Source organism: Theropithecus gelada, chromosome 3 (genome assembly GCF_003255815.1).
Source record: "Theropithecus gelada isolate Dixy chromosome 3, Tgel_1.0, whole genome shotgun sequence".
NCBI lineage: Eukaryota > Metazoa > Chordata > Mammalia > Primates > Cercopithecidae > Theropithecus > Theropithecus gelada.
Genome location: NC_037670.1, coordinates 132,279,576 through 132,304,431, shown reverse-complemented (window position 1 = coordinate 132,304,431; position 24,856 = coordinate 132,279,576). Strand labels below are relative to the sequence as shown.

Sequence of the window (24,856 nt, the reverse complement as noted above, 5' to 3'; positions counted from 1 at the left end):
GTATTTCATAAATATTTTTTCTTGAATTTTAAAACCTTACAGTAAATGTAGGACCTGAAGACATCAAATATAGACACTGCTTGGGGAGGAAGCCTAGTATGATGAGGTTAACTGTGGGCAATTTCATTTCCTACCGTAGGTGCCTTGGATAGCATTACCAAGTATTTCCAGATGTCTCTCGAGGCAGAGGAGAGGGTGAATGCCTCCACCACAGAACCCAACAGTACTGTGGAACAGTCAGCCCTCATGAGAGACAGAGTAGAAGATGTGATGATGGAGCGAGAATCCCAGTTCAAGGAAAAACAAGAGGAGCAGGCTCGCCTCCTTGATGAACTGGCAGGCAAGCTGCAAAGCCTAGACCTTTCAGCCACTGCCGAAATGGTAAGGTTTGGGGGTGCGGCCTTACTGCTATGGTGCTGAGAAAAAAAAACACTATCCTTTGTCTTTATTATAATAGTTTGCAAATGAATCAGCAGGAGTGAAACTCCTAGGCTGAGGTCTCTGGATCCTGGAATGGGCTATCTGTAACCAAGAAAGATTAAAAACAGCAGCATATGGGTTTCCAGCCCTCCCCTCTTCTGTTTCTCTGGTCCTCAACTAAAGAATGAATCGTGACTGGTCTCCCATTCTGTTTTAGCTACTCAGTGACATCGCGCTGAAACTTGATCCTTTTTACACTGTGAACATTTCTTTAATTTTTTTTTTTTCCTAAGTAGAGATAGGGTCTCACGACATTGCTCAGGTTAGTCTTGAACTCCTGGTCTCCAGCAATCCTTCTCCCACCTCAGCCTCCCAAAGTGCTGGGATTACAGGCTAACACCCCTGTCCACCCCCCCCCCCCCCTTTTTTTTTTTAGAGATGGATTCTCGCTATGTTGCCCAGGCTGACCTCAAACTCCTAGGCTGAAGCAATCCTCCCACCTCACCCTCCTGAGAAGCTGTGATGACAGGCATGTGTCACCATACCCAGCTTGGACACTCCTTTTTTAGTTTGTTCTGATTTGAAATATAAAACCCATCTCAGTGTAGGAAATCAGAATCATTCTAGAAGGGGCTTCCGTTAAAAATTAAAGGGAGCAAAAGAATTTTTTCAAGGGTATTAGCTATTATGTTCCTTTGTTCCAGTAACTTTACCTGGTGAAGATTAACCCTGAAACCAGCCTAGAAAGAAGATTCATTTCCCAGAAAGTTTTAAAAAGTAACTCTGGAGCCAAATGAAATTGAGTTGTGAGTTTAATGAAAATCAGGCAGAAGGCCCCAAAAAAGCCTAACTGAGCCTGTTTCTTCCTCTTCCTTCCTGTTTTTTCAAGGAAGGATACCTATCTGAGATAATTTGGAGGGTATTTTTTATAGACAAAGGTTTGTGTTCTCTTAGCCCAGAGACACAGAGAAAGTTAAAGATGGAAGGTACATAGGCACAGAAGAGTTCAAACTTCATTACAGCTTTGTCTTAGTGATGGTTCCTCCCTCCTCTCATCCTCACTTTCTCTGAAATAGACAATATTAGTCACAATATAAGACAGTGTTTATTGATGCCTGCTAGGTTTCATACTCATTATCTTCTGAAACTTTATAGCAAACAGGGAGCAAATAATCTGTCATTTATTAAATGGAAAAATAAAAGATGAAGAAAAAAGAAAAATGAAGGCCTAGAGCAATGTGTAAATTGCAGCTAACAGGAGACAAAGTTATTAAGCATAAAATGCCAATTCTCTCAATCTTTCCTTGCAGCATTGATTCCTTTAAAAACAAAAAATCAGTCATCACAAACAAGTTCTCTGTGACCTACAAGAAGCAGCTAAGCATGCTAAAGGATTTTTGTCTTGAACTGGAGGCATCTCCGTGGGCAACAGGGAGGTGCATGGGCGGTGGGTGGGGTTCGGGGTTCCTCTGGCCTTTCAAATGCGTGCCCTTCCCTATGCTTGCTTTTCCACCTGGTAAACTACCTAGGGATTAGCAGCTTCTTCAGGTCTCTTACTGTGTTTTTGTTTTTGTTAATGATCCTGTGAGAATTCTTTCTGTAAGTTCTTTACTGCCATTTCCTTGTGTCAAGAGACTTTTGTCCTTTTGTTTTTCAGGTACTTCTAGTTCTGTATCTTTGTGGATATTTAGCTAGAGCCATGCTGGTTTCCCACCCCCATCCCCCATGTCTGCCCCGTCTGTTGAAACAAAACAGATCTTCTATGTGTGCTGTCATATGGTTTTTAAAAAGAAACACTTCTGTTCTTAAGACTCATGTTCTATAGCATGCAGAATACACTTTATATTCCGAAGCTTTTTGTGTTTCTGTAAGCCAGATAAATGATTTATTTTAGTTGTAATTTGAGATATAATGGGATTATAATTATCTCAAAATTATTAGGCTAAAGAGTTGATTGTATTTATTTAAAAACTGCTTTTTTGTACTTTTTTAAAACAATATTTTCCTTGTCTTGTTTGGGAATATTCTGTTAACTGCTTTTCACTGCAGTAAATCTTTGGCTTCTTTTCAGTATTAGCATTTCCACAAAATAGCTCTAAATGCAATTTTCTTCCTGCTCAGCCTTTTCTATCATATAGCACACTTGTATTATAATTTATCACTTTGCATTTGTATGCCATGACCAAGTGGTGATCTTTGAGAGGTTCTGGTAGGTAAGAAAGGAGGACTCTATGCATGTGTGATGGCTGTGGGGGGTGGTAATTTGGAAACGCTTCATCTACCTTTGTTCCTTTGTACTGTTTTCTGTAACATGTGGAATGTTTTCCCACTTCCCCTGCTCAAATCCCACCAGCCAACAAATCCTTCTTCAGCTACAACTACAGCATTCCTCTGCAGTCTCTCCTTTGTCTACTTTCTTTCAATAATGACTGCATCTGACCTATTCTTGGCTATTTTATGTGGAATGATCCAGTCCTAACAAGATGGGAAGTTACTAAAAGGCTAGGTAATAGGTCTTTTATGTCACCATATTTACCGGAGGAGTTAACATGATGCTGGTGCTGGCCCCAAAGATGGTTCACAATGGCTTTTTCTTTTAATCTAACTGGTTAGAAAAAAAGGAAGGCATTTCTTGGCCCTTGCATTGGCAGAATTCAACTTGATATAGCAGATGTCTGCATCCTGGGCAGAGCTCATATAGTATTTTAACTCATTTGGGCAGAAGATACTGATGAGTTGTAAACTTCTATTGTTTCCTTGGAAACAAGCAGGTTAGTTTATTCCTAAACTCTTTGCTCCCCTCTCCATTCTCCCAAACACTGTTTTCAAGCACCCTTACTGAGGACCACCTACACATTCTCTGGGGCCACCCAGGCCCTGCACAGCTGTTTTGCTGCAGCAGATTCACTATCTGAAATATTGTGCCTGATCCTTGGCTTGTTGCAGACCTGTGGAACACCCCCAGGGGCCTCCTGTTCCGAGACTGAATGTGGCGGGCCAAACTGCAGAACTGATGAAGGAGAGAAGAAGTGTGGGGGGCCTGGCTGTGGTGGTCTGGTTACTGTTGCACACAACGCCTGGCAGAAAGCCATGGACTTGGACCAAGATGTCCTGAGTGCCCTGTCTGAAGTGGAACAGCTCTCCAAGATGGTAATTTAGTGGATGTCCTCAGTTTTTGTCATGTATGTTTGCTTTCAGCTGTGGACTAGAGGATCTGAAAGGGAGAAATCAATTCTAAATGCTAACTGAAATGAAAAGGGCATATCATAATCAAATATGAAAGTTCATGTTTCTGTGAGGTCAGAGAAAGAGATGGGGAGATTTTCTTTACAGATAAAGAATTTGCTTTTTCCTTACTCAGAGGAGAATAACACATGCTTTAGTGCAAGATGTTTAAATCTTATACTGGATAATTTGAGATAGCCATCTTACCTATCTGACTCCAGGGTTATAAATACATCCAACTGTACGACAAAAATTCTATACTAAGCAACTGAGCATTTATTCTTCTAAAGTGACACACACTTAAGTATTTATGTGGGTACCTGAGAACAAGACTCAGGACTATTTTATAGGCCAGGAGTTAAAAACAATTTGAAAATTTTTAAATGCTAGTTGTATTTATATAAGAACACTGTTTAGGAATCTCTATACTGAATACTTGCAGTCTGTAACAACACAATACTTTGTTGAATGGGAGAAAGTTGTTTCCCAGACACATGATTCCAAGTAACATAGTTTTTCAACATCATTTCTGGGCCATTTCCAATATTCTGGTCTCCTTCAGAAAGAATGAAAGTCTTCCATGGGTAATTTATTCTTCACATTTAGGTCTCTGAAGCAAAACTGAGGGCAGATGAGGCAAAACAGAGTGCTGAAGACATTCTGTTGAAGACAAATGCTACCAAAGAAAAAATGGACAAGAGCAATGAGGATCTGAGAAATCTAATCAAGCAAATCAGAAACTTTTTGACCCGTAAGAAATTTTTTCATTCTACTTTTAGACATTTGTTTCTGTGTGATTCTGTTTACATTTTAGATAAAATCAATTTCTGTCAGTGTACTGACATTTCCAAATAAGAAAAATGTCCATGTATTAAATGTTTCCACTTCTTAAACTTATATATGTGTATCAAATAACTTTCTCCAATGTTATGCAGATACAGACACACCTGATGGCATACTCAGCCAATTAAAAGTCAAATATTTACAGTGAAAATTGAATTTGGAATTTGTTAGAGATTATGTATAGTAATCTCTAACCTTAAAGAAGTAGAGTTTGTTACTTCGGCATTGCCCCCAAAGCTTTGTAATTCTATTATTTACAGGATATTATACCTATAGGTAGTTAAGAGTGTTGCTACTTACAGTTCAAGCATTACCAGTAAAGATGGTTTTGGCTACAAATTACAGAAAACTCAAGTGAAAGGGACTTAATCAAAAAGGATGTTTATTATCTCCCATCTTAATAAGATATCCAGTAGCAAGATAGCTTCATGGGTCTGCGACCCACATACTTTTCATCTTTCTACTCTACCATCTTAAGCATATCGGCTTTGCCTCTAGCTCCTCATGGTTACAAGGTAGCTGCCAAAGTTCCAGACATCATATAAAGATAAACAATAATAATGGAAGAAGAGACCACCTATTCCTTGTATCTTTTTAAAAAGGAGGAAGTCTTCCCTAGAAGCCTTTAAGCAGTCATCCTTATAAACCTCACTGGCCAGAAATAAGTCACATGCCAATGCATAAATGTCACTGGAAAATGGAAATGTGATTACAGTAATTGGCAAACTAATAAAGACTTAATGCTGGGTTGATAATTTTACCTTAGAGGCAGGTGCCTGAAGAAAATCAGTATTCTGTTAGCAAGAAAAAAGACATGGCTAATAAGAAGTCAACAGTATTTGCTAAGGATATTTTGGTAATATTCCATGGAAGCCATCATTCGAGTACATATTTTATTTGAATAAATCCTCTAGGGTCCATTTTTATGTTCAGTAGTTTAAAACATAAAGCTCGAAAGTAAATGAGGATCTGACATATTTGAAGCTTAACTTCATAAACTTTTTTTTTTTCACCATTTTCCACATTTCACATTTGAAACTCCTTGGCTTCATTGACAACCCACTATCCCAGTTCTCTTCCGTCTATAATTTTCTCCCTTTCTATAATTTCCTGAATCTAGATAATTTGTAAGAAATATCGAATCTCTATATCTGCATTCACAAGTTTCTGAGCTATTTGTCCACCCTCAATTAAAAGATATCATTGCCTTTAAGTCCCAGCTTTAAGCTCTGGCCCTCTATGGTTTTCCACAATCTTCAGATTCACTCTGCTAGACTTTCCCATAACATGCTCTGCCCTTCCTGTCTCCCCACCTAGAACTGTCCTTTCTTCTTTCAAATTCTATTACCCCTTAAAATCTAATCAGCTCCTCATCTTTCACGAAGGTTTCCCTCACTACCCAGCCTAAAACAAATTCTAGTAGTACTCAATTGTCTGCAGTTACTTTTTTGTGTGTGTAGGTCTCATCTTCCCCCAAAACCCCAGACAGATTATAAACTCTTAAACAGAAAGTTAGTGTCTCTTGGTAACCCCACCGTGCTAGTCCATAGATGACCAGTAAGTGGTTGAATGAATGAACCATCTATTCTCTTCACCTCTTTTTGGGGACATCTTTGCTTTTCACAGAGGATAGTGCTGATTTGGACAGCATTGAAGCAGTTGCTAATGAAGTACTGAAAATGGAAATGCCTAGCACCCCACAGCAATTACAGAACTTGACAGAAGATATACGTGAACGAGTTGAAAGCCTTTCTCAAGTAGAGGTTATTCTACAGCAGAGTGCTGCTGACATTGCCAGAGCTGAGATGTTGTTAGAAGAAGCTAAAAAAGCAAGGTATCTAAAGACATGGCATCTAAGGGGCTTATTTTGTGTATCTATCATGGAGTAAAAAGTATCTCTTTAACCAGTGAAACTTCTAAGAAGGACCTATGCGAGTCTCTCTGGGTCATTTCAGGAAGGCCATTCTTTAAAGAAAAGAACACTGAGAGGACTTTTTTCATGTTCAACAACAATATACTGTCTCATTATTTTACCAGCAAAAGTGCAACAGATGTTAAAGTCACTGCAGATATGGTAAAGGAAGCTCTGGAAGAAGCAGAAAAGGCCCAGGTCGCAGCAGAGAAGGCAATTAAACAAGCAGATGAAGACATTCAAGGAACCCAGAACCTGCTAACTTCGGTAAGCATACACAATCATTACATGTATGGGAAAACAGCTACATATACACTTTTACCAGAAAAGTATATTTGTTATCTATGAACAAAAATTCTTACAACTCAACATTAAAGGATTCCTTTAATTGTAATAAATCTGAACTACTCCGTTAGCATGGATGCTAAAAATAAGTGGAGATAGGTTTTCATTTGAGCTGAGATCACACCACTACACTCCAGTCTGGGCAACAGAGACTCTGTCTCAAAAAAATAAAAACACTCCTATTCATTGAGGAAACAGCATGTACTCTGTTCAGTAGTATGAAGTATAATAGTTTTAGAAAACTGTCCTGATGTTATAAAGCAGCTTATATGGTTAAGGCCAATGTCTCAAGATTTTGGTGATCAAACATTTTACTATATAGCAGTTTTAGAAACTACTGGAGAACAGTCAGTCTGCTTTCAATACCCAATTCTAGAGGAACCTAATAGAGTGATTATAGCGAAACAATCTATATCTATTCTATTCAGAATGCATGGAAAACTTAATTTTTTTTTAATAAGGAATACTTTTTCATAGGGATCTAGCACTTTGCTCTAAAAATCCTCTATCTCTTAAAAGAAGTAATGCAAACATAATTCCATTAAATTCTTTTGTTTCTCAAAAAGTTAACTTTTTCCTTCCAACTTTACGAGTTTTTAAAAAATGAAGAAAATTGATGAGTTATCTAATCCGTATACATGTTCTCAGAATATACTTTGAAATTAAATACTCCCATACCCAGCACTGTCAGCCTTCTCAGGCCAATCCTCCATGTGTTTAAAACCTGGGAAGATGAATTTTCAACATGCTTTTCTTACCATTAGTTGGTAAAAACCTGTCTTCCCCTATTGTATTGCTGTCAGTTAAATAAAGGTCAATAATTCTGCCCATTTTCCTCCTTAAATTTTGAGTATCAATAAGGCTTTTTCTTCAGGCTATTGGTTCAAGTTTAGAAAAATTATGTTTTCCCACCAGACTTATAAATATTTTGATGTTTTCGATCTCTAGGTTTTTCCATTTTCTCAGTTTGCCGTTAATATTTTAGTGAATATTATGTCAGTGACTACAGAAATTATTGTTTTGAAAGCCAGGTGCAGTGGTGTGTGCCTGTAGTCCCAGCCACTTTGGAGGCAGAGGTGAGAGGATCACTTAAGGCCATGAGTTTGAGACTATAGTGCACTATGATCATGCCTGTAAACAAACAGTCACTGCACTCCAGCCTGGGAAGTAGAGCAAGACCTTGTTTCTTGAAAAAAAAACTGCTCTGAAAAGCAAATTAGAAAATATTGAATTATAGGTGAGATATGTGGCTTGATGATGCAAGTTAATAACTGGGGTTCTGTTTTTCAGGGGCCCTGGAGGGCAGGAAGTGTTTTAGGTTTGTAACAATAAGAAACAGAGAACCTCTAACTGAACTATGTTCATGAAAGCTTATCAGAAGCAATTCACTCAAAGAATGTTATTCTAATTAAAGGGTCCTTAGGTTTGAAATATTTACAAATTTTAGCCTATGTCTATACTGATCCCATTAACTTCATTATGACAGTATTGTTATTCAGTTAATTCTATGTAATTAGATCCATCCTTGAAGATCATTTTAAAGAAAAATTGAGTGCTCAGTGAAATTGATTCTTTTGTCGTGGGCTCACCTGCTTACTTTGGCTAGCTTTTAAAAGTCAATGTTTATTGATTCTACTTTGAAAGGAGATCAGATGTAGATCCTCACCAGTTGCCCAGATATTTTTTTTCCTTAAATAACTGAGTATTTAGAGTTTACAGCTGTAATGTCCCCAGACCATACATTGTCTCACAATTCTATAGAAATTCAAAGAACATCCCTAGTCTCCATTTCTTCAGTAATTAGCTGAAATCTCCACTACTAGAGTTTAAGATTTATTTTCCCACTCACATTAAGTTGGAAATTTATATATGGAAACCCCTCTTCGCACAGCTGCTTATTTGTGAATGTTCTTTAGCCAAAGTCTGCAGTTGTCCTTAAAATGCTTTCTCAACACATCATGCTCCTTGGGGGGGTGGGTTTCTTTTTTGTTTTTTACTGTCAGAAAAAACTTTACATCCATCTCAGATCATCAGAAGTACCAAAAGAATGAAGTGAATATATGAAATGTAGCAAAGACTAAAGTTAGACACTTCATGTAACTTTTCCTGAAATATTCTTTTTAGTAATTACTTCTTTTGGTCTAGAGCAAAATGGCACAGCAGACTTAAATCTTCCTCCAAACTTGTACTCATAGTAATTCAATTTCTTAAACTAATGGCTTGCTGGAAAACTGACATACTTTTAGATTGAGTCTGAAACGGCAGCTTCTGAGGAAACCTTGTTCAACGCGTCCCAGCGCATCAGCGAGTTAGAGAGGAATGTGGAGGAACTTAAGCGGAAAGCTGCCCAAAACTCTGGGGAGGCAGAATATATTGAAAAAGTAGTATATACTGTGAAGCAAAGCGCAGAAGATGTTAAGAAGGTACGTAAATCTTTGTAATTTCAGGGCTATGCTGTTAAAGGAGCCACCAGTCTCCTCCCTGCCTGCCTTAGAGTAAGGGACATGGACCTAACAGAAACAGAATTCATCAGAAACATCAAATGACCTGTTTTTTGCAACAGCAGTCTTTAGAAGTGTGGATGGAGCCGGGCGCGGTGGCTCAAGCCTGTAATCCTAGCACTTTGGGAGGCCGAGACGGGCGGATCACAAGGTCAGGAGATCGAGACCATCCTGACTAACACGGTGAAACCCCGTCTCTACTAAAAAGTACAAAAAACTAGCCGGGCGAGGTGGTGAGCGCCTGTAGTCCCAGCTACTCGGGAGGCTGAGCCAGGAGAATGGCGTAAACCCGGGAGGCGGAGCTTGCAGTGAGCAGAGATCCGGCCACTGCACTCCAGCCTGGGTGACAGAGTGAGACTCTGTCTCAAAAAAAAAAAAAAAAAGTGTGGATGGAAAAGAATGGGAATGAATATGGAAGTATCTAATAAGTATGACTTATGCCCTCAAATCCAAACTTGGACAAGAGTTTAGAAGAATGCAATTAACTTAGGGGTAGAAGTCTTAAAACAGGCTTTAAAAAAAAAAAAAAAAAAAAAAAAAAAAAACCAACTATACTGACAAAAACCAGGCATATTGAACTTGTATTTCTCTGCTGTAGTCAATTAAATTCTTCATGGCATAGAGTAATTACCAGGCCATTTGAGAATATTTTAAAAGCAGGCTGGAACAGAGAACAGGTAGTAGGAAACCAAATCTTATCTCTTTGAGACACATTTTGAATTAACCTCTCACCTCTCATTGGAAGGCACTGTATTTTGCAGAGAAAAACTCACACAACCCAAATGTTTAATCAGAAGCCATGTAATAACTGAAACACATGTTTAGTTTCTAAATAATGCTTTAAAAACTTGGTGGTGGCGGGGTGGGGCTTAAAACCATTAAATGACTAGTCCCCAACTTTTTTGGCACCAAGGACCAGTTTCCTGGAAGACGATTTTTCCACAGACTGTGGGGTGGGGATGGTTTCAGGATGAAACTGTTCCAGCTCAGATCAGGCATTAGATTTCATAAGGAGTGCCCAACCCAGATCCCTTGCATGCACAGTTCCCAATAGGGTTCGTACTCCTGTGAGAATCTGATGTCACCACTGATAACAAAAGCTGGAGCCCAGGCAATAACACTTGCCTGCCCACCCAGTTCCTAACTGGTCCGTAGGCCTGGGGGCTGGGGACGCCTGCATTTACGGACCTGATTTCAGTATATAACTCCCTACCATTCAAAAATTTTCCTGGAAGTTACTGTAGCTTTTCAGGCATTACATAAGAGTAACCTCACTACCTCTCTCTAGGTTGGTGAAGAGAACAAAACAATGAGAAAAGTTCACTGCCACAGTATCAGACAGCTGTCTTTTCTATTGTGGTTTGTGTGGTTTCCTGCAGTAGAGGGCACAAATTTCTCAAGTACTCTGCTTCAGGACATTTTGCTTAATAACATTTTATCACAATAGAAAGAAACAAAAGCTCTTGAAATGAAATTTCCATAAATGGTTATTTGAACAGTTTCTAAAAAGAATAATTTGCATTCCAACCCCACACCCCATTTCTCTTCTCCTCACTCACTTCTTGCATATGCTACAATCTCACCTTTCCTTCCTATATCTTTTGTTTAATTTTTTTCCTCTAATTTCCTTATAAGCAAGTCTTCACAAACCCTAATTTAGTCAAGATCCAAAGGGCCTCCATTTCAATATGGGCTTCTCTAATATCTAATTTACTTTTGAAAAATCTGCACTTCTCTATGTAATTCACAATACAATTATGCTACAATTTTCTATAGAAAAGTAATAATCAAGAAAATGAGGACTTAGCCCTAAGGACCTGCTGCAACTCCAGAATTTTTTGAAATGTTCTTTAAAATCATGTCTATTTTGCATTCAATTCCACTGTTTGAAGATAAAATTTTAAATTACCAGTGAATAACTTAATGAAGCCTGAATATCCAGAATGCATGCCATGATTATACTATTGCTCTTAACTGACACTAACATTACCACTTCTTTCTGTCTAAATGTGGAACTACAGACTTTAGATGGTGAACTTGATGAAAAATATAAAAAAGTAGAAAATTTAATTGCCAAAAAAACTGAGGAGTCAGCTGATGCCAGAAGGAAAGCTGAAATGCTACAAAATGAAGCAAAAACTCTTTTAGCTCAAGCAAACAGCAAGCTGCAACTGCTCAAAGGTGGGTTTTGTTTTTAATTATTTTAAATTTAAGGCATCGATAGTTTATTTCAAAGTGAAAAATCTATTCACTTTGTCTTGAGATCATCATAGTATAAATTGCTCAGACTTTATATATATATCCCCAGATTTAGAAAGAAAATATGAAGACAATCAAAAATACTTAGAAGATAAAGCTCAAGAATTAGCAAGACTGGAAGGAGAAGTCCGTTCACTCCTTAAGGATATAAGCCAGAAAGTTGCTGTTTATAGCACGTGCTTGTAACAAAGGAGAATATAAAACGGCTGAGGTGACCAAGGTAAAACAGCTACATTTTAAAAACTGACTTAATGATCTTCAAAATAAAACTCATCACCTATTTAATTTTTTAATCACATTTTGTATGGAGTTAAATAAAGTACAGTGCTTTTGTATATATATTTTGGTGTACTTGTTACTTTTACTGATTGTTGATGAATCCCTTTAGCAAAGAATGTTTTTTTCACGGTAAACTTGGATTTATAAACACGTTTACTGCCTCCATGAAGACCCTAATTTATGTTGTCTATGAACAAGCTATTATATTTATCTGACAGGTAAACATCCTCCAAAACTCCACACCCTTGACTCCCCTCCCCTCAATCACCTTCCCAGTGGGATTCCCCCAGTGGGATTCCCAGGTTGAGGTTAAGGAGGACAAATATCTATGCTACCATCACTGTTTCAATGGTTGCTGAGTTGCTCCAACCATCAAAACTCCTCTAAGTATTCCTTGCTCGAGGAATGAGAAAATCAGCAGGATGAACTAGGGCTTATAATCATTACTGCCTAGAAAAGGACCAGGGTTACTGAGGGGCAGGTTTCAATTAAATCAGGCCAGAATTTATGGATACTGCTCTTGCCAATTGAGCAACGCTACTACAGAACACAGAATGATGCCCTAATTTCTCAGCTTTTGTATTGTATTTTGTGTGATTTTGCAACTAATCTAAGGAAGTAATTGCCAGGCCCATGTCAACTTTATTGCCTAACTAGCTGTATAAAAGGCCAGCCCCTATGTGTTTTTTTCACACACTCTTAGAGCAAGACTATTCTGTGGACTGCTTAACAATCACCCACACATCCAACACAGCTGCATCTGAAGCTGGGCCTGGACAAAAGTTATGTAAACAGCTGTAAGTAACTTTCCTCTGGCCCAAAGCAATTAATTTGTCACTTTTATGGTACTGGTACCAAAATAGATATACAGACCACTGGAACAGAACAGAGGTCTCAGAAATAATACCACACATCTACAACCATCTGATCTTTGACAAACCTGACACAAGCAATGGGGAAAGGATTCCCTATTTAATAAACAGTGTTGGGAAAACTGGCTAGCCATATGCAGAAAGCTGAAACTGGATCCCTTCCTTATACCTTATACAAAATTAACTCGAGATGGATTAAAGACTTAAACCTAAGACCTAAAACCATGAAAACCCTAGAATAAAATCTAGGCAACACCATTCAAGACACAGGCATGGGCAAAGACTTCATGACTAAAACACCAAAAGCAATGGCAACAAAAGCCAAAATTGACAAGTGGGATCTAATTAAAGAGCTTCTGCACAGCAAAAGAAACTATCATCAGAGTGAACGGGCAACCTACAGAATGGGAGAAAATTTTTGCAAAGAACTTCAACCCCATCAAAAAACTGGCGAAGGGTATGAACAGACACTTCTCAAAAGAAGACATTTATGCAGTCAACAAACATGAAAAAAAGTTCATCATCACCAGTTATTAGATAAATGCAAATCAAAACCACAATAAGATACCATCTCATGCCAGTCAGAATGATGATCATTAAAAAGTCAGCAAACAGATCCTGGAGAGGCTGTGGAGAAATAGGAATGCTTTTACACTGTTGGTGAGAGTGTAAATTAGCTCAACCATTGTGGAAGACAGTGTGGCAATTCCTCAAGGATCTAGAACTAGAAATACCATTTGACACACCAATGCTATTACTGGGTATATACCCGAAGGATTATAAATCATTCTACTATAAAGACCCATGCACACATATGTGTATCGAGGCACTGTTCACAATAACAAAGACTTGGAACCAACCCAAATACCATCAATGACAGACTGGATAAAGAAAATGTGGCACATATACACCACAGAATACTATGCAGCCATAATAAAGGATGAGTTCACGTCCTTTGCAGGGACATGGATGAAGCTGGAAACCATCATTCTAAGCAAACCAACACAAAAATAGAAAACCAAACACCACATGTTCTCACTTGTAAGTGGGAGCTGAACAATGAAAATACATGGACATAGGGATGGGGGTGGGGGAGGGAGACCATTAGGAGAAATACCTAGTGTAGATGATGGGTTGATGGGTGCAGCAAACCACCATGGCACATGTATACCTATGTAATCTGCATGTTCTGCACATGTACCCCAGAACTTAATTTTTTAAAAAAATCCTAATAACTAGCAAAATTGTCATATCTCATCATCTACTAGAGCAATTATATAAGTATTTTACTTAACACAGTAGAAACTCTCCATTCCTTTTCAGCTAAACAATTAAAGATCTCACTTTGAAATTACTTTTTTTCTTTTTTTTTTGAGACACAGTCTCGCTCTGTGGCCAGGCTAGAGTGCAGTGGCATGATCTCAGTTCACTGCAACCTCCGCCTCTTGGGTTCAAGTGATTCTCCTGCCTCAGCCTCCTTAGTATCTGGGATTACAGGGGCCTGCCACCACACCTGGCTAATTTTTATATTTAATTAGTAGAGATGGGGTTTTACCACGTTGGCCAGGTTGGTCTCAAACTCCTGACCACAGGTGATCCGCCCACCTTGGCCTCCCAAAGTGCTGGGATTACAGGAGTGAGCCACTGCTCCCAGCCAGTTGAATTTATTTTAATCAGTTCAATTAAGTGGACAATTAATCTCACTCTTCACAAGCTATGAAAATATTGAGAACTTAGTAGATAACAGTAACTGAAAAAACTTGTTTTATTCTTAGGACTTTATTCCCCACCCAGATTTGCATTCTCATACTGAATGTAAACACTTAAAGATGGATTTAACTGTTTTGTGTCTCTACAGCTAGGATTCCATATTAAATTATATCTCACTATTCCCTAACTAAAAACTTTTTTTCCCCTGAGTAAGGGATATGTTGGTATTTACATTAACAGCACTTCACATGATACTGGGATTTCAAATTTTTAAAAAGATGCAGAGTTCACTTCCAATAATGCCAAAGTAGCACACAGATGCCAGACCAACCCTCCTGCTGATCGCAACTGCAAACTCTGAACAAACATATTTTAGGAAAAACTAAAGGCACTGGAAACAACTACAAACAGGTGGAAAGTAGAGGGGAGCTGGCACTTAAAAAGTGAACAGCACTGGCTCAATGTCTCATTTTTAATAGGTTCTCACTTGAGGGGGAAACAGAAGCCAAGTTTTATTGGTTAAGGATCAGAGGGCAGAATATGGGGCAACCACAACAGCTGGAACATGAAGGGGAAACCCCAAAAAAACAGGAGGCACAGAAGGGGCAGACTTCTGCCCAAACTCTGGTTGACCCCTGAACTACACACTTGCATGGGAAAGACTTCCAGCAGCATAGGTAAAGCTAAAACAACTGAGAAGAGATTTCAGCTGCTGCCACCTACAAAGAAGACAGAGTTCGGAGTTGGTGTTCAGCCAAGTTAGACAACTATCAATTTTCTTTAGAAGTATGTAACAGAATCCAGGGTCGTTATGTCACTCATAATGAGCATGAGACAATCTATGCTATCTATACCAAATTTCAGAACTACTTAATCTGAATTATTCTTAAATTTAGTTATAATATGCAAAAGCCTACTTAGCATTTAGTAATTTGTTACAATATACAAAAGCCTACTTAGCATTTAGTACTTTGTTACTTAAGTTTCCTTAGGACATGGTCATTTTAAACACCACACATCCAATTTTATACCACTCTTTAAATAGTCATTTACCCAGCCAAGGAAAACACAGATTAAAGACTCCCTTATGTTATACTTCTCCAAAAGTATATATTAAACATTTAGTAGGTGTCTCTAAAATAGATGAAAGGATAATGACCTTTAAAATGCCTTAATATTGTCCTATAACATGAAAATAAAGATGCATTCAGGCCTACTAAATAAGAATATACACTAGAGGTAGTCGTAAAAAAAACTACGACCCATCTCAACACGTACTCATAATAACCAGTAAATGAATATTTAAGATGTTTATTTCAGTATCTTCATTCCCCACTGTAATACATTTGAATCCCCACGTATCTGAGTTCCGTAAATAGACTCTCTTAATTTGGATAACTATGTAATTACCCTTCAGAGTTGTAGACAACAATGGAACCTTAAAAACCTCTTAAACACATAAATTCTACCCCTAAACTAAAAGAATTCAGGGGTTAAATAAAACAAGTAAGAAGCCACTTACTTACATCAGTTTGGTTTATAGACATTTGAATCTTATTTGAATGACTGACTTGTTTCTAATGTGAAAACCAAATTAAAAATAACTTGATCACTTTGCTTCAAACACAACTGTTCACATATCAAATTCTAACTCCATCTATGTAAAATTCAACTTTTCTGTATCAGAGAAAAAAGCTATTTAAATTCAGTGGCATTGAATCTTTCATGAACAGCATGAAAATATGAGTTGACGGAGATATTCCAGGATGCTACAATAAGTAGCTTTTTGTCTTACATATTAGTGCACTGAAACAAAATACTAAATTTATGTAAAATATAGATATAAGAGTATTCCATTCTGTCCAAACCTATTAAATACCTTCCAAAAGTTTCATAATTCAGTCCTAGAAATTCTTGGAGCTGTGAGAATATCCTGTTCAGGAATGTGACTTCTACAAAAGCTCCCAGGAAATTTCAGAAAAAAATATATAATCTTCTAATTCAAAAGTTGATTGATTTGCCAAATGATGCAGCAAGATTTGCTTCTCTAAAAGCTTCTGATAAGGTCTGCAAGGGAAGAAATTTAGAATTAAAAAACAAATATTTGTGGGCCAGAAGAAAATTTAGGCAACCATCAATTCTATATGTTGTTAATAATTACCGGATGTGCATGACAGACTCTAGCTATATCTTCACAGGATGCTCCATATTCCAAAGCAAGAGCAGCTTCATTTACCATTTCTCCAGCACCCTTTAAAATAACAAGCCAAGTAAATTTGCTACCATGGTAAAAACTACATGCTAATAGGATAGCAATGGTTAACAGAGGAAGCTTTTAGATCTTAAAAACGCCTTAAATCTGTCTATCAGTTGAAGAAAAGTCAGGAAAAGCTTAACAGAAAAGGCGACACTGAAGAGCTTGGGCTCTGAAGCCAAAGGGCCTTCAATTCATATCTACCATTTACTACCTTAACCATTCATTGGTTCTGTGTGCTTCATTCAGTTTCTTCACCTCAAAAATAACAGCACCTATCTCACAAAGCTTATGTAAAAATAACAAAATGTATACTAAAGTGACACAGCACTCAAATATTCTATTCTCATTATTGTTACATCAGATACAAGAGATATCTATAAGAAAGATATATACTTTAGGCTCAGTGGTAGGAAAGGCTTCCCTTAGGAGGTAACATTTGAGCTGAGACCTGAACAATAGGAGCCAGCCATTCAAAGATCTGGAGGCAGAACAGTTTAAGCAGAGGGTACCTTAAGCACAAAGGCCCTAAAATGCAAACATTTGGCCTGTTGTGAAAATGAGAGAAGGCCCATGTGACATGGAATTAATGAGTAAAGGAGAGCAGAAAAAGAAGAGGTCAAAAAAGTAGGCACAAACAGATTCAGTGAGGCCCTGGATGTAACAATCTGAAGTTGAAAAGCACCACTGGAGGACTTTCAGGGGCATAATCTGGTATATGTTTTAAAGAGAGAATCTTGGCTGCAGGACAGAAAGTAGATGATACAGTGAGCAAGACTGTGAGAGTGCTGCTGGTATTCTTCTAGAAATGATGTAGAGAGAGCCATATTCAAAGTTTTGCTGGAAATGAGCAACCTCAGAGTAACACCAGGCGGTTTATAATTAATAAACAGTGATGCTTTCTAGAAATCTTAATGGGATTTCTCTGGTTTTATAATACTCACTGGTCCAAGAATATGTGCTCCCAGTACTCTGTCTGTCGATTTCTGCCCAAGGATCTTCACCATGCCATCTGTGTCAGCATTTGTCTTAGCTCTGCTGTTAGCAGCAAATGGGAATTTCCCAACTTTGTACTCAATACCCTGTGTGACAGTCAGAAAAAAAGAATCTACGTAAGTGCCAGAAAAGTTCATTCCAATTAGTAACATCATCTACCATTTGTTCAGAAAATAAATCCCAAGAAGGCAATTGTTCGCAAAGCACATAGAAGGAAAGACCAAAAGACTGGTTAATGAAATGTATCTTGGGCACAAATGCAAGCAAATACAAATGTCTGTCCATCTGGTTATATTTCAAAGCCAAATATAAAAAATCTGGAATTACTAGTTTTTTAATATAAGCAACTTCTCCTCCTCTCAATTACCGCTGATAAATCTGTGAATGATCTCTTTATAATGCTAACAAGGGAAAAAATATATAAGCTAAACTATATTTCACAGCTGTTAAATACATTAGCATAATGATAAAATGCTGTTTCTCAACCACCAGTGTCATTGGCACAACTCACACATTGGCGTAAAACCACCCATGTTCAGACTTACCTCTTCTTTCAACTGCTCTTCTGATTTGCCAACCCAAGCAACTTCAGGGTGTGTGTAAATCACTGATGGCACACAATTGTAGTCAATGTGCACAGCACCACCAGCCATTCCTTCCACACAGATAATGCCTTCATCCTCTGCTTTGTGAGCCAGCATTGGACCAGCAACTACATCACCAATGGCATAGATACTACCACAGAAATCAAAAGAAACACAATTTCTGAAAGCACAGCTACTTATCTTCAGTTACATCATGGTAACAGAAGTTTCCAGTAAATAAGTCACCAAAAAATGTATCAAATGCAGCTCTTCAAAAATCTATGAATTCGGCTTCTTATCTCTGAGTAAAATTCAGTTCTTTTTTATTTTACATTTTGTAAGTTTACTGTTCTTCCCCAAAGCCAATACATATTTTAAGCATAAAAATCTTACTTTTCAAAATACTGTTTGAAATAAATTTTAAAATTACTGAAAATGCAGACAATTATCCAACTTACTTTGGAATTTTAGTTTGAAATCTGGTATTAACTGGAATTCTACCTCTGGGATCTAGTTCAATTCCCAGCTCTTCTAGTCCCAAATTCTTAGTAAAGGGTCGTCGGCCAATGCAAACCAAGAGTACATCACAAGTGATAACTTCAGCTTTACCACCAGAAGCAGCTTCAATACTAGATAACAAACAGTATATAAATGTTAAATACACATCTGCATAAATTGATAGGCTTAGAAATTTAAGGCCAGTTATTTCTCAACTGTTGATGACATTTTTGTTTTGTTTTGTTTCTGAGATGGAGTCTTGCTCTGTCGCCAGACTGGAGTACAGTGGTGCAATCTCAGCTCACGGCAACCTCCACCTCCCAGGTTTCAGAGATTCTCCTGCCTCAGCCTCCTGAGTAGCTGGGACTACAGGTACACGCCACCACATCCAGCTAATTTTTGTATTTTTAGTAGAGATGGGGTTTTACCACGTTGGCCAAGCTAGTCTTGATCTCCTGATCTCGTGATCCACCCACCTCCATCTCTCAAAGTTCGGGGATTACAGGTGTGAGCCACCACACCCAGCCAGCACTGATGACATTTTTAACAATATAAGTTATTTGAATGCAAACATAAGACTCAGACAATGAAAGAGATTTATCATTAAAATCTAGAGGTCCATTATTAAAATCTCACAAAAACCACAGTATAATAAAACAGCAGTTAAGAATACGGTCTCTGGGTCACAAAAATCCAAATTCAACTACTGACTGCCACCCACTAGCTGTGTGGCAAGTTAGTCATTAATTAAGTCAATGAATTCAGCTTCTTATCTTTGAGTAAAAGTTAGTTATTAAACTATTTAAATACTATTAACTATTTAATTTAAATATTTAAGAGCTAATTCATTAAATATGTGAAATGCCACTAAAGTATTTAATCAGTAGAGTACCAGACGTATAGTAAACAATCTTTTATTACTGATTTCCCCATATATCTGCCAAAAAATATTGGTTCAATTTTATTGAATATTGGGAATTTAAATTTTTCTGAATACACTATAAGAAGGTACAACAATGAGAATATTGGATTAATCTTTCTAGCATTAACCTAATCATAAATTTCAATGTGCTAATGCAATAATTTGATAAGCAACTGAGTGATATTAAGTAATAAAATGACCTTACGTTAGAAAAAAACCTGTATTTGCTAAGCTGATTTTGAAACTTGAGTGTTTTGCTTAAAGAAACAAGACAGGGATGCTACATCAAAAACAAATGATGTATACTTACGAAACATCAATTTTTCCATCTGACTTCTTGGTAGCACCAGTAACCTTTGTATTCAATTTAAATTTAAACCCCTGTTTTTGAAGGATGCGTTGAAAGTTTTTAGATATCTCCATATCAATTCCAACTCCACCTACATGACCTAAAAATTCAACTGCTGTCACATCTGCACCAAGTCTTTGCCAAACTGAACCCTGCAAATAAAAACCCCAATAATCATAAGTTTCTATAGCAAATGTTTGTGAAATCATCTTAATAATTTATTGTAAAATATTTTCTTCTTTCACTAGTATGTTCCTATGAGAAGCTCTGAGGTTTAAAATTAACCCTGTGTTAAATATGTATAACTTCATACATTTATTAACTTATTCATTCAATATCTGTTGAATACTACATGCTAGGCAATATTTTAGCTTCTAGGCATACATTAGTGAACAAAGCTAAAATCTCTGTTCTCAAGGATCTTATATTCTGGCAGGGGACATAGACAAATACGTAAAGTTCATAACAGAGAATAAAGTGCTACAAGAAAAATAAAACAGGAAGTAGAACTGGGACTACTGATTACCGGGATTACAATTTTGAATAGCACAGTTGGGGAAAGCCTCACTGGGAGAGACATTTGCACAAAACTTGAAAGAATGAGGCAATGAACTATCTAGTTAACTGGGGGAAAAGTGTTGTTCTAGGCAGAGGGAAACAGCAAGTGCAAAGGTCTTGAGGAAAAGGAAGTAGGCTACGAATCACTGATGTTTGCAGAATATTAAACTGGCTTCCTATTTTCTTTTCTCAACAAAGGACAAATTTTTACTTTTTCATTCAAATTATAATTTAAACTGAATGCCAGTTTACTTTAACATTTTGAAAATTAGCATAACTTCTAAACAATTATATATTAAACAATACATAACTGGCAAGATAAACATAATTTCACAGCATTAAATATGAAAAACCATGAACATATCCTTTGCAAGAATGTATACTAAAACCATCTGGTAATTCAAATGAACTATACAAGTTTACCTTCCCTAAATTAGGTGTGGGCATTCATTTAAAAAATCTCATGAATTTCTGGTATGAAGACTGAGTTAACTAGAGGCAATACAGTGACACTAAAAATCTAACACTATGTACATATAAAAGTTAACTCAAAATGGATCATGGACCTAAATGTAAAACCCAATACTATGAAACTTCTAGAAGAACACCTAGGAGAGGAAATCCTAGAATTGACCTTGAGTTAGGCAAAGATTTCTTTGATGTAACACCAAAAGCACAATCCATAAAAGAAAAATGATAAATTGGACCTCATCAAAATTAGAAAGTTTTAGATAACATTGAGAACACAAAAACAGAAGCCACAGACTGGGGAAAAAAATTACAAAACTTCTATCTGATAAGGGATTTATATCCAGAATATATAAAGAATTCTCCAAACTCAGTAAGAAAAATTCAATAAAAAATGGACAAATGTCTGAAGAGGGAAGATACAGAGATGGCAAATAAGTACATTAAAAAATGCTCAACCCTGTAAGTCATTAGAGAAATCTAAGTTAAAACCACAATGAACTGAATTCAACAACACATTAAAAAGATCATTCACCATGATCAAGCAGGATTCATCCCAGAGATGCAAGGATGATTCAACATACATAAACCAATAAACATGATTCGTCACATTAACAGAACCAAGAACAAAAACCATATGATCATTTCAACAGATGCTGAAAAAGCCTTTAATAAAAATTCAACATCCCTTCATGACAAAAACCCTCAAAAAACTGGATATAGAAGGGACACACCTCAAAATAGTAAGACAAACTCACGGCCAACATCATACTGAACGGGGAAAAATTGAAAGCCTTTCCTCTAAGATCTGGAACAATATAAGAATGCTCATTTTTCACCACTTTTCTCAACATAATACTGGAAGTCCTGGCCTCAGCAATTATAGAGGAGAAAGAAACAAAGGGCAATCAAATTGGAAAGGAAGAAGTCAAATTAATCTTTTGTGCAGACTATATGATCTTATATTTAGAAAAACCTAAAGACTCCACCAAAAAACTATTAAACTTACAAACTAATTCAGTAAAGTTGCAGGATACAAAATCAACATACAAAAATCAGTAGCATTTATATACACCAATAGTGGACAATCTAAAAAAGAAAAAAAAAAGCAATCCCATTTGCAATAGCTACAGAGAATATAAAACACCTAAGAATCAATTTAGCCAAAGATGTGAAAGATCTATACATAAAAAACTAAAAAACACTGATAAAACAAATTGAAGAGGACACAAAAAATAGTTCATATTCATGGACTGGAAAAATTAATATCATTAAAATGACAATACTACCCAAAGTAATTTACAGATTCAATGCAATCCCTATCAAACTACCAATGACATTCAACTGCCAACGTAATCCTGAACAACAACAACAAAAAACCTGGAAGAATCATATTACCCAGCTTCAAAATTTACTAAAAAGCTGTAGTAACCAAAATAGCATAACATAATACTGTCATAAAAAGACACATAGACCAATGGAACAGAATAAAAAACCCAAATATAAATCCACACATTTTCCACTAACTCATTTTCAACAAAGGTATCACAAACACAATGAGGAAAAGGCAGTCTCATCGATAAATGGTGCTAAACTGGATAACCATATGCAGAAGAATGAGACTAGACCCCTATCTCTTACCATATACAAAAGTCAAATCAAAATGGATTAAAGACTTGAATCTAAAATCTGAAACTATAGAATTACTGAAAGAATACATTGGAGAAATGCTCCAGAACACTGGTCTGGGCAAAGACTCATTGTGTAAGACCTCAAAAGTATAGGCAATAAAGCAAAAACAGACAAATGGGATTACATTAAGTTAAAAAACTTTTGCACAGCCAAGGAAACAATTCACAAAGAGACAACCCACAGAATGGAAGAAAATATTTGCAAACTATCCATCTGACAAGAGATTAATAATCAGAATATATAAGGAGCTCAAAAAAAAAATCCAGTTTTAAAATGAGCACCAGATCTGAATAGACATTTCTCAAAAGATGACATTCAAATGACCAACACATGTATGAAAAAATGTTCAACATTATTAATTGAGAAATACAAATCAAAATCACAATGAGCTATCATCTCACCCCAGTTAAAATGGCTTTTATCAAAAAGATGGCAATGCTGACAAGGAAGTGGAGAAAGGAGAACCCTCATACACTGTTAGTGGGAAGTAAGTTAGTAAAGCCACTACGGAAAACAGTATGAAGGTTCCTCAAAAAACTAAAAATAAAACTACAATATAAGCCAGCAATTCCACTACTGGGTATATACCTGAAAGAAAGGAAATCAATATATTGAAGAAATATCTGCACTCCATGTTTACTGCAGCACTATTCACAATAGCCAAGATGGACACTTGAGCAGACAAATAAAGAAAATGTGGTACACATATACAATGGAATATTATTCCGCCATAAAAAAAGAATGAAATTCTGTCATTTGCAACAAAACAGATGGAACCAAAGGACGATATGTTCAGTGAAATAAGCTAGGCATAGAAAGACAAATATCGCATGTTCTAATATGTGGGAGTTAAAAAAAAAAAAAACTGAACTCATGGAGATAGCAGAATGATGGTTACCGAAGGCTAGGGGGAGAAGAGGAATGAAGAGAGGTTGATTAATCAGTGCAAATATACAATTAGAAGAAATAAGAGCTGGTGTTAATGCAGGGTTGACTATAGGTAACAATCAATTATACATTTCAAAATAGCTAGAAGAGAATAATTCAATGTTCCTAGCATAAAAAAAGAGTTTGAGGTGATGGATAGCCTAATTACCCTGATTTAATTATACGATTGTATCAAATTATCACATGTACCTTGAAAAAAGTACATCTATTATGTAGCAATTTAAAAAATAAAAATAGGAAAAAAAAAAACCCACAATGAGTTACTACTACACAACCACTAGAACAGCTCAAATTTTTTTTAAAAATGACAATACCAAGTACCAGTGGAAAAGTGGAGCAAACAGAAATTTACATTGCTGGTGGGATTGTATGGAAAACAGTGTAACGGTGTTCCTTGAAGTTAAAATAATTACCATATGACCCAACAATTACACATCTAGTTATATACCCAAGAGAAATGAAAACAGATATCCACACAAAAACTAGTACACAAATAGACACAGCAGTGTCATTCATAATAGTCTGAAAGTAAAAACAACCCAAATGTCCACCCCTGATGAATGGATAAACAAAATGTGCCATATCCAGAGAATGAGATATTTAGCCATATAAAGAAATGAAGTATAGATACATGCTACAACTTGGATGAACCATAAGAACATTATGCTATGTAAAGAGAGCAGACACAAAATAATACATATTGTATGATTCCATTTATATGAAATGCCCAGAATAGGCAAATTCATAGACACAGTATAATTAGTGGTTTCCAGGGGCTGAGCAAAGGGAGAAATGGAGAATGACTGCTAATGGGTACCAAGTTTCTTTTAGGGTGATGAAAATGTTCTAGAGTTAGACAGTGGTAACAGTTGTACAACTCTATGAATATACTAAAAACCTTTGAGGCCGGGCGCGGTGGCTCAAGCCTGTAATCCCAGCACTTTGGGAGGCCGAGACGGGCGGATCACGAGGTCAGGAGATCGAGACCATCCTGGCTGACACGGTGAAACCCCGTCTCTACTAAAAAATACGAAAACTTAGCCGGGCGAGGTGGCGGGCGCCTGTAGTCCCAGCTACTCGGGAGGCTGAGGCAGGAGAATGGCGTAAACCCGGGAGGTGGAGCTTGCAGTGAGCTGAGATCCGGCCACTGCATTCCAGCCTGGGCGACAGAGCGAGACTCCGTCTCAAAAAATAAAAAAAATAAAAAATAAAATAAAAAAA

At 37.0% G+C, this 24,856-nt stretch overlaps 2 protein-coding genes across 6 annotated transcripts in view; one reads left to right on the top strand and one right to left on the bottom strand.

The window, feature by feature from the left end:
* Positions 1-11,844, top strand: part of LAMB1 (laminin subunit beta 1) — an 86,003-nt gene extending 74,159 nt beyond the window's left edge. For both annotated transcript variants that reach the window (XM_025378669.1, XM_025378668.1), the window contains 8 exons: positions 140-381; positions 3,367-3,570; positions 4,252-4,396; positions 6,115-6,322; positions 6,526-6,667; positions 8,992-9,168; positions 11,268-11,427; positions 11,555-11,844. In XM_025378669.1, coding sequence (XP_025234454.1) covers positions 140-381; positions 3,367-3,570; positions 4,252-4,396; positions 6,115-6,322; positions 6,526-6,667; positions 8,992-9,168; positions 11,268-11,427; positions 11,555-11,691 — 1,415 coding nt within the window. In that variant the 3' untranslated portion in view covers positions 11,692-11,844. The remainder of the gene's footprint in view (positions 1-139; positions 382-3,366; positions 3,571-4,251; positions 4,397-6,114; positions 6,323-6,525; positions 6,668-8,991; positions 9,169-11,267; positions 11,428-11,554) is intronic.
* A 3,813-nt stretch (positions 11,845-15,657) lies between these two features.
* The window catches only part of DLD (dihydrolipoamide dehydrogenase), a 37,923-nt gene continuing 28,724 nt past the window's right edge, over positions 15,658-24,856 (bottom strand). For all 4 annotated transcript variants that reach the window (XM_025378414.1, XM_025378416.1, XM_025378418.1 and 1 more), the window contains 6 exons: positions 19,931-20,121; positions 18,659-18,829; positions 18,162-18,351; positions 17,565-17,702; positions 16,528-16,617; positions 15,658-16,433 (listed from right to left, as the gene is read on the bottom strand). In XM_025378414.1, the coding sequence (XP_025234199.1) occupies positions 16,368-16,433; positions 16,528-16,617; positions 17,565-17,702; positions 18,162-18,351; positions 18,659-18,829; positions 19,931-20,121 (846 nt within the window). In that variant the 3' untranslated portion in view covers positions 15,658-16,367. The remainder of the gene's footprint in view (positions 16,434-16,527; positions 16,618-17,564; positions 17,703-18,161; positions 18,352-18,658; positions 18,830-19,930; positions 20,122-24,856) is intronic.